This window comes from Phoca vitulina, unplaced genomic scaffold (assembly GCF_004348235.1).
Source record: "Phoca vitulina isolate PV1807 unplaced genomic scaffold, GSC_HSeal_1.0 scaffold1, whole genome shotgun sequence".
NCBI lineage: Eukaryota > Metazoa > Chordata > Mammalia > Carnivora > Phocidae > Phoca > Phoca vitulina.
Genome location: NW_022589704.1, coordinates 44,119,107 through 44,129,514, shown reverse-complemented (window position 1 = coordinate 44,129,514; position 10,408 = coordinate 44,119,107). Strand labels below are relative to the sequence as shown.

Sequence of the window (10,408 nt, the reverse complement as noted above, 5' to 3'; positions counted from 1 at the left end):
AAGCAGACGAAGCCGGGCTCGTGGGCGCGCACGCGTGGAGAGCGGTGTTTAAGCAGGGCTCGGTCGGTTTCTCTCTGGTTTGGCCATTCCTAACTAAATCGTGCTTGGGCCTTTGTTACAGCCCATTTCCCAGAACCTCTGAGTGCAGGATTTGAAGTTGTTTGCCGGGCAGACATTTTAACTCCGGACAGCCATAACTCGTGAATGTAGTATATATTGTATGTTGTGGCGACATACAAGTGATGCAAGCAAACTCTCACTTAACCGTGATTTTTACTGGTGTCATTTTGGGTTTACCCACACGTTGAAGACAGGCATCTGTATGACATGCTAAGGAAGTGTGAATTCCAAAAATTGATCTTATTTGAGAATGGAGAGAAAAGGTCAGATTATTTGGAATTATCTTTGAAATCGAATTTCATTACCTTGGCAGTTCACAAAGTTTATGATTTGTATTGCTGAAGTAACTTGCAATAATATTTCAAAATTGGTGTAGGTTAAGTTTGATTATATCTATGTATCTTGCATTTCTGTTGGCTCTCTGAAAACAATTGGGTTACGTTTATTGTTTTTAAAGTAAATTATTTCATTGTGTTTTCCTATAGCTATACTTCTCTGCTTCTTTTTTAGGTACCTTGTTGTCCTTAACTGACTTTCCTGGGCGGTACTCTTTCAGGAGTGTTTGCTTTCCCTCCCAGCAAATATGGAGGAAGACTGATTTCTGATATTCTCACACATTCTGTGCCGTGATGTAAGCCTGATAACTCTTTCACTTTTCAAAAGGTGTCATTTGGCACATATAGTAGAATGCTTGCTATGTTCTACAGGTTATGCTAGCGCTATGAGATTAATATAAAATCTCTGTCCTCAGAGAACTCTGAGCCAGGAGGAAGAGACAGAAAAACGGTAGTTAGAATAGCCTATGATGAGTTTTGGGTTGGAAAAAAGGAAAACGTGCTATGGGGATACCCAGGAAGGAATACCTAATCTGTTGGGGTGGGGAGGGGTCAAAGTTGGAGCAGTTAAGAAAGGCTTCCTTGAGGAGGTGATACTTGTACTAAATCCGGAAGGATGGTTAGAAGTCTTTGGTAGAGAAAGAGAACCTTGTGAGCTAAGGAACGAGTGAGTGCCACCACATTAAAAGTGTAGTATGACAAGTTTACTGTGTATTTGGGGAATAGTGGGATGAGATCAGAAAGGTAGAGATCCAGTTGTTAAGGATTTTGGACTTCACCTGATTAGCAGTTGGAACTCTTTATAAAATCTTAAGTAGGATAGCAACATGATGAGATTTAAATATAGAAAGAACCCTATCATTGGTTGAGATTTGAGGCAAAATATCAATTAGGTCGTTATTGTAGTACTTCAGGGCAGAAATGTTCAGGGGCTGAACAGAGGTTATAGGTATAGAGAAGAGAGGACTAGTTTGAGAAATATTTAGGTAGTAGGATAGATGGGACTGAGTGGCAGGGTGTAGAAAGTGAAGAGAATTTCTAGGATGACTTCAGGATTTCTAATTTTGCCATGTAAGACTGGATGAGCATGGCCTTTGGAGTCAAACATGCCAAGATATGCAGGTGTGCATCTGTCACTGACTAGTTTTGTGATCTTGAATCGTGATCTTGATCTTACAACTTTCAAATTTCATTTGTGGTAGAGGAATGATAGGGTTGTTGTGAGGATTAAAATGGGATTTTATATATATATGTAAAGTTACTTATGGTAGCTGTTATTTTTATTATCAAACAAATATAGGAACAAAAACAGTTAAATAGAGAAAGATCTGAGATCGGTTTGGGACATGTTTAAGTGTAAGGTTCCTCCAAGTTATCTAAATGATGATATTTAGAAGGTTCTTGGAAGTGAGGTCCTGCAGTCCAGAAAAAAGTCTGGTTAGGAGATATAGGTGAGATAGGAGCTGATATGGAAGCCAGTTAAAATAGAGTTTATAAAGGGAAGGAGTTAAGGCAGTGGTGACTTGCTAGGAAGGAGGACACTTCCTAATGTTTACATTGGAGTGCTGATAAAAATTTTTTTTGTGGCCCTTGATTGGTATTCTTCCAAGTGCTTGTCATGAGTGAAGTACTCTGATTATTCTGTGTTGCATCCAGAAATAAATAATATGTAATTGCCTGCTTTCAGAAGTTGTACAGGTCAGGACAGGTGTGATAAACATTCCACGAGTAATGCAAACCAAATTCTTTAGGAATGTAGGGGGAGGAAAGGATCATTCCTGGTTGGGTGATCAGAAAGGACCATGTTACAAGTGGCTGTGGAACTGAGTCTAGAATGATCGATAGGAGGAGAGTAGAGTATGGGATTGCTGGCAAAGGAAGATTGAGGTTTTTGATCTTAGTCACTAAGAATAGTGTTTATTAAGGGAAATTGCAAAGTGAAGTAGAGGGTATGGGTAGGGGAGCAGGAAGATAAATTCTGTTTTACAGATAATCTTGAGGTAGCCTTGACACTGATTGTTAGAAATGCCTGTTTTAATGTGGAAAGAGAGAGATCTCTGTTGGGGATATAGTTTTAGAGGTTAGTTTGGCTTCATAAAGAAAGAAGATAATCATTGGGGTAATAGAGTTGAAGGAACAATTTTTTGTTTGTTTTTGCTTTGAAGGTCAAGATGCCTAAGGGCAGAAATTAGGTGAAAGTTCTTAGGAGAAGAGACATTGACCGGGGAGTTAGGGAAGAAGAATGTGGGCAGAGTTGTCAACATTTTAAGAAACCAGAAGACACAGTGGGGTGGAGGAGGTAAGATGTGTGTGAAGATAGAGTTCATGATATGGTCTGCCTTGATGTCCGTATTGGGATGAAATTAGGGACTTGGGGTAAAAATAGATTTTGAAAGAGAGACTGTAGAGAATGAGGCAAAAATGCTGAGGTTAATAAGGAGATTGTTCAGAAAGAGTAAAATATAATGCGATGCTAGGTTTATACCCAAAGTTTGATCAGTGTTTTCTTAGATCCTTGACATTCTCAAACTAAGGTAGAAGACCTCTTGAACCCAAGCCTAATCTGATTGCAGGCCATGGGTTAACCCCTGTGGGAGTAGGGATTAGAAGATGGGGGTGGGGAACCTATTCTTTGAGAGTTCAGAGAAACTCAGTGTAGTCCACGTATCCCAGAATCTTTAACATGTGTATGCCAAACACTGTAATAAGTTATATTCGTTATCTTATTTACTGCCCACCACAATCATATGATATTATTATCTCCGTTTTTGTAGGTTAGATGATTGAGTTTTAGACTTTGTTCGCATTATATAACTGTTAGCATAAGAGCTAGGATATAATGAAAGTGATACGATTTCAGAGCCTGCTTTGTTAACCACTACTCTATACAGCACTGTCGAATAGAACTATAATGTATGCCACATTTATATAATTTTAGATTTTCTTGTAGTCACATTAAAACAAGTAAAAAAAAAAAGTGAAGTTAATTTTAATAATATATTGAGGTAAGTGGATATATTCAGAATATCATTTCATCTTGTAGTCCGTGTAGGAAATTAATAAAAGTTTTTTTTTTTTCCATATTAAGTTTGAAACCCAGAGTGTATTAGAACATCTCAATTTGGAGTTGCCACATTTCAAGTGCTCAGTAGTCACATTTGTCTAGTAGCTACGAGATTGGACAATGCAGCTCTATATCCTTAGACCAGTGTGCAGTCTAAACCTTGGGTAGCATGCAGAGGGTGCCTTTTGCTTGTGACAGCACTAATTTGTGTGAATGGTAGAATAGTGGAGCAACCTACCTGTCCACACTTTTTCCTGACTGGAAAAGCCTCCCAGCCCTTGAGAGCCACAAAAACTATTGAGAGGTAGTTGTTTACAGCTACTCTTCCTAAAACTGTACCCCAAAACTAAATCAAATATATAGCTTAATTAGAAGTTAATTGCTGGGGCACCTGGGTGGCTCATTGGTTGGGCGTCTGCCTTCAGCTTGGGCCGTGGTCCCAGGGTCCTGGGATCAAGCCCCACATCAGGCTCCCTGCTCGGTGGGAAGCCTGCTTCTCCCTCTCCCACTCCCCCTGCTTGTGTTCCTGCTCTCGCTGTCTCTCTCTCTGTCAAATAAATGAATAAATTATTTTAAAAAAATAGAAGAAAATTGCTAGTATTAAAAATTGCCAGCATTTCTTTCCATAATGATCTCACATCACAATATTGAATGTTTTATATAGCCTTATCATTTACAGAACATTTTATTTTATTTTTAAATTATTTTTTAATCTTTTTTTCCTTAAGATTCCATTTATTTGACAGAGAGAGCACAAGCACAGGGAGCGGCAAGGAGGAGGAGGAGCAGGCTCCCCACTGAGCAGAGAGCCCTATGCGGGGCTTGATCCCAGGACCCTGGGATCATGACATGAGTGGAAGGCAGATGCTTAACCGACTGAGCCACCCAGGCGCCCCTACAGAACATTTTATATGTGCTTGCTTATTTGATCCTCACAACAAACCTAGGAAGCACTGTCTCCAATTATAGAGGTGATGAATTGATTTTATAGAGGGATTTAAGTGATTTGCTTCATTTTACATGTATTAAAGGTGAACCTCTAAACCTGTTTTTTAGACTCCAGTCTGGTATGTTTTTCTACTGTGCTGATCAGGTTTGCCTTGTATAAAGCAAAACATAGTTATATTTATTAACTGTCACCAGTTAATATCACTCCGAACTCAGTGTGTTGATCTCGTCCCAGAAATGCATCCCTTAAATTCCTCTGTAATTATTATATTGGCTATACTCCCATTTCTTACCTATTTTTTTATATGACTCTGCTGTTTTATGTCTTAATTTGCCTGAGAAAGAATCCTAAATGGATATCTTTTTACTTTGTTTGTCTTTGGCATTGCTGTTTTGTTTTGATTTAGATTCCATAGGATCAAATCATGTGAGCATGTGAGTTATGGTAAATTAAAGAAGTACCTAGGGTTCCCCTCCTCCCCATTTTTTTGTCTTGAATCTGTAGAGGAATTTCATGTTGTCAACCTAGTGTTTTTATTATCCTGAAATCTTTTCTGAAATTAAGCATTAAGGCAAAAGTAAACACTGCTCCCTGCATGTTTTACACATGGGATTTCCATATGAGATTTGTTTGTTTGTTTTTTGTTTGAAAGGGTTTTAGACAAAGGATTTTTTTTTTTTTCGCTAAAACAATTAGTGGCAGAGAGATTTTGGATGTAAGGTTGGATTGCATGTAAAAGACTTTGAATGCCAGCACAGAGATTTGAGCTTTATCTTGGGGAGCCACATGATTAGAATGATATTTTAGGCACAGTAGTATAGAAGATAGAGCTGTGTGATGTGTCTGATGTCTGACTAGTTTACATTAACAGTAATGCTAGGGTCTAGGTACCCTAACTCCAGTAAAGTAATAATTCAAAAAGACATTGTAATTCACCAAAACATATAGATGACTAATGATTTTTGAGATTGCCATTAAGACTCATGACTGACTGACATTATCCACATCCCAGGGGGATCAGCATCACCTGGTCATTCCTACCTACCCTGGTAGATCATATATCATATCATTATAGCACAATTTTTCTTACTGCTCTTTAATTATTACCGTAGCATGGATTTACCAGCTAACTTCTCTGTGCCTCAGTCTTATAAAATAGAAGTGATAATGCCACTTATTTTAAAAAATATTGTACTAAATAAATGATTTAATACTGTGTGTGCTTACAGTAGAGCCTGACATAGTGGGAAGTTGAGTAAATTTGAGCTGCGATTAATTATTGTTGCTATCAGAACTGTTAGAAATATTTAACAATTTTTATTTTTACAACTTATATTTTATCTTTAGCTACTCTACTAAAAGCTAGAATGAAACAGTTGCCTGCAGCAACAGTGCGCCTCCTTTCAAGTTCTCAAATAATCACTTCAGTGGTCAGTGTGGTTAAAGAGCTCATTGAAAACTCCTTGGATGCAGGTGCCACAAGCATAGATGTTAAACTGGTGAGTGTCCCTGAGAAGCCAAATACCTTTAAAGAAAAAAGGGGCTGGGCAGATGATTTCTCCTTACATCTATTACCTTTCTCTTCTTTCTTTGTACTAATAAATTATTTTTAGGACATTGCATTTTCTGTCTTGTTTAAGAATAAAATCTTAAAAATAAATTTTAATTTAAATCGATACTACAGTAACACTAAAACTTATTCTTTAGGACTCCATCACCTAAAACATGGATCTAATTTGTCCATATTTTCTACTAATTATTCTTGGTTATTCATATTTATTTGTTTTATACTCATTTGCATTTTATCTTTTCCATCTAATCTGATTTCAAAACTAAATCCCTTGTTGTGTCATAATTTTCACATTAAAAAATCTTAAATGCTATAAAATCATTTGAGTTAATATGACTTATGACACTTCTTATGGTTTGTTACAATTAGTTGGCATGTCTACCTCCCTTATTATAAACTACTAGCTTGTAGAGGTAAGGTCTGTATTTTTTCATTTTTGTGTCCTCCATACCTGGCCAGTGCCTGGTACATAAATGGTGAATAAATTGTTTGAGTGAATATAAGAATACATTTTTTGGTAATCTTCTAATTATCAGATATTTACATTCAGTATTACAACGTTAGAAATAATACCGATAAAAATCTTTGTGGGGGGGCACCTGGGTAGCTGTCATTAAGCATCTGCCTTCAGCTTGGGTCATGATCCCAGGGTCCTGGGATTGAGCCCCGCATCAGGCTCCCTGCTCTGTGGGAAGCCTGCTTCTCCCTCTCCCACTACCCCCCTGCTTGTCTTCCCTCTCTCGCTATACCTCTCTTTGTCAAATAAATAAATAAAATCTTTAAAAAAAAAAAAAAAATCTTTGTAGGAAAGAGACTTACCTTTTCAATATATATACACAGAGATAGCTTATATATAGAATGCATGTATATGCATGTATATGTAGTTGCAGTTGCTCCTTACAAAAACCCTGTGATTTATACTACTATACCTTTTTTTTTTTTTTTTACAATAATGAAGGTTCTGAGAACCTGCCCAAAGTCCTATAATTAGTAAGTAGTGAATCTGAGATTGCAGTTCAGATCTTTCTGTTTCTAAAACCCATTCAGGATCTTTGCTTTATGCTAGTAGTTCTAATAACATTTAGGTGCATCAGAATACTTTAGGGAGTTTTTTAAAACAGTTACTGGGCCTAGAATTTCAGATTTTAGGTGGGGCCCAAGAATTTATATTTGCAGCAGGTTTCTAGTTGATGCTGAGAACAGCTGTTCTATACCATACCAAACCTATATTTGTTTTAAATAATATACATTTGGCCCTTGAACAGCACAGGTTTGAACTGCATGAATCTACTTTGACGTGGATTTTTTTTTGGTCAGTACAGTAATGTAAATAAATGTATTTTCTATTCCTTATGGTTTTTTAATAACATTTTCTTTTTTTAAAGTTTACTTTATTGTAAGAATATAGTATATAATACGTATACAAAATATGTGTTAGCAGACTTTCTGTGTTATTGGTAAGGCTTCTAGTCAATAGTAGCCTATTAAGAAGAGGCTGGGATGCATCACAGAGTGAGTACAGATGAGCCATCTCCATTTCCGATGAACTGTTGAATGGTGGAACTTAGTACTTCTGTTTGTGCTGTTGTCATTTGTTACATGTTTCATGTTTAGGTGTTGTGGGAGTGGCTGTTGAAGGAAGTTTTCAGTGTTGCAGCTTCTATTCCGTGTGCAACAAAAGCTTGGAACCTGTTAAAGGGATATTAAAGTTGCAAAGAGTACAGATGATGATTGGCCATGCAAATAAAAACTTTGATTTGTTGGGGAAAAAAAAAAAAGAGGCTGGGAAGATGGTGGACTAAGAGGACCCTAAGCTCACCTTGTTCCACAGATACAACTAGATAACACTCACATCAGTGTAAATAACCCAGAAAAGACCTGAAGTCTGGCAGAACAAACCACAACCAAAGGTAGAGAAGAAGCCATGCCGAAGAGTAAGAAGGGCAGAAATGCGGTGGGAAGTGAAACAGACCATGGTGTTACATGGAGGGGAGAAAGCAGCAGTTCCATGGAGAGGGGAGAGAAACAAACTATGTCACACTAGGGAACCTGCATGGGGAAGATGAATCCCCATATTTAGCTTTGAAAGCCAGAGGGGCTCAATTTCATGAATTCTTAAAACCAGCAGGTGTTCAAGCCTAGAATTTTTAAAATCAGCAGGCTCCATTCTGGGAGAGCCTGGAGGGTAATAGGAAGCCGAATCCCTGCCCTTAAAGAGAGCACAACAAATAGCCCTCAGATTTATAGCTTAGAAGCAGCAGTTTGAAAATGGGAGGAACAGTAGTTTACTCATTTCAGAGCATGTCCCGGAGGTCATGGATCACTGAGGGACTCTTCAGGAACAAAGGAGTGGGCAGACACCATTTATCTCCCATCCCCCCCCCCAGCATAAACACACGGCCACCTGTGAGAACCACCGTAGCACTGACACTACCTAACTGCTCGCACCAAGTCCTCCCTACCCCCCCAATGCCATGCTTGAACAGATCCACCCTTCCCGGTTACATATACCTCAGTCCCTGAATTTTGAGTCCCCTCCCCTAGAAGACTAGTGCAGACCTTCCTAACACCACATCTCCCAACCCATGCACTTTGCAGTACCCAGTCCGGCAGAGGCAGCAGGTCTCATTTTGCAGCAGACCAGCACTTATTTTGTTAAAACTGCACACCCAGCCCCAGCCGGGGACCAAACAGTGCCCACAGTAGACAAAGAGAGTCTCTGCAGAGCACTGCAGTGAAGGAAAAAGTGGCCAGGACACAACAGCAGGGCACCCCCTGAAGTGCCAGGTTCTGGTGAACAGGGGACACTGCACTACAGGACACTATAGGACTTCTTCATAAGGCCATTACTTTCAACAGCAGTAGACAGAGATGACATGCCTAACACACACAAACAGACACAGAGAATTAGACACAATGAGGAGACAGAGGTTATATGTCCCAAATGAAAGAATAGGGCCAACCGCAGTACAAAACCTAAGAGAAACAGATATAAGTAATATGCCTGATAGAGAATTTAAAGTAATGATCATAAATGTACTCACTGGACTTGAGAAAATCGTGGAGGACATCAGTGAGGTCCTTTTTTTTTTTTTAAGATTTTATTTATTTATTTGACAGAGAGAGACACAGCGAGAGAGAGAACACAAGCAGGGGGAGTGGGAGAGGGAGAAGCAGGCTTCCCGCTGAGCAGGGAGCCCGATGCAGGGCTTGATCCCAGGACCCTGGGACCACGGCCTGAGCCGAAGGCAGATGCTTAACAACTGAGCCACCCAGGTGCCCCCATCAGTGAGATCCTTAACAAAGAGATAAAAAAGAACCATGGATGAAGAACACAATAAATGGAATTAAAAATAACTAGATGGAATAATAGGCTAGAGGATGCAGAGGAGCAAATTAGCAAACTGGAACACAGAATAATGGAAGGTAATCAAACTGAACAGGTGAGAGAGAAAAATATGCAGAATAAGAATAGATTTAGGGAACTCAGTTACTCCATCAAGCATAATAACGTTCGCATTATAGGGATCCCAGAAGAAGAAGAGAGAGAAAAGGGGAAGAAAATTTGTTTGAAGAAATAAAGGCAAAAATGTCCCTAATCTGAGGAAGGAAACAGAGATCCAGATCCGGGAGGCACAGAAAGCCCCCAACAAAATCAACCCAAGGACGCACACACCAAGACACATAATAATTAAAATGGCAAAAAGTAGTGATAAAGAGAGAATCTTAAAAGCAGCAAGAGAAGATAGTTACATACAAGAGAAACCCCATAAGCCTATCAGTGAATTTTTCAGCAGAAACTTTGCAGGCCAGAAGGGAGTGGCATGATATATTCAAAGTGCTGAAAGGAAAAGACGTGTAGCTAAGAGTACTCTATCCATCGAGGCAATCATTCAGAATAGGAGGAGAAATAAGGAGTTTCCCAGACAAAAGTTAAAGGAATTCATGACCACTAAACCAGCCCTTCAAGAAATGTTAAAGGGGACTCTGAGTGAGAAGGAAAGACCCTAAGTAGGAGTAAAAAAAAGTAGGAAGCGCTAAAGCAGTAAAAATAAGTATGTCTGTAAAAATCAGTCAAGGGATTCACAAAAGGATGTAAAATATGATACGATATATCTATAACATTGGGGGGGGGGAAGAAGTAAAGAATGGGTTCAAACTTAATGACCATCCACTTAATATAGATTGCTATATGCAGAAAATGTTATGTACGGACCAATGGTAACCACAAATCAAAAACCAGTAATAGATATGCAAAAAACAAAGAGAAAGGAACCCCAGTATATCATTAAAGAAAGCCAGCATACCTTGAAAGAGAGCAAGAGCAGGTCATGATCCTGGAGTCCCTGGATCGAGTCCCGCATCGGGCT

General features: G+C 38.9%; 1 protein-coding gene across 4 annotated transcripts in view; it reads left to right on the top strand.

Moving 5' to 3' along the window:
• Positions 1 to 10,408, top strand: part of PMS1 (PMS1 homolog 1, mismatch repair system component) — an 87,505-nt gene that overhangs the window by 260 nt on the left and 76,837 nt on the right. For 2 of the 4 annotated variants that reach the window (XM_032406207.1, XM_032406216.1), the window contains exons 2-3: positions 631 to 751; positions 5,816 to 5,967. In XM_032406207.1, coding sequence (XP_032262098.1) covers positions 5,836 to 5,967 — 132 coding nt within the window. In that variant the 5' untranslated portion in view covers positions 631 to 751; positions 5,816 to 5,835. Of the gene's footprint in view, positions 1 to 73; positions 384 to 630; positions 752 to 2,620; positions 2,755 to 5,815; positions 5,968 to 10,408 lie in introns of those variants that run through there. The other 2 variants (XM_032406211.1, XM_032406215.1) reach the window with 2 other exon arrangements.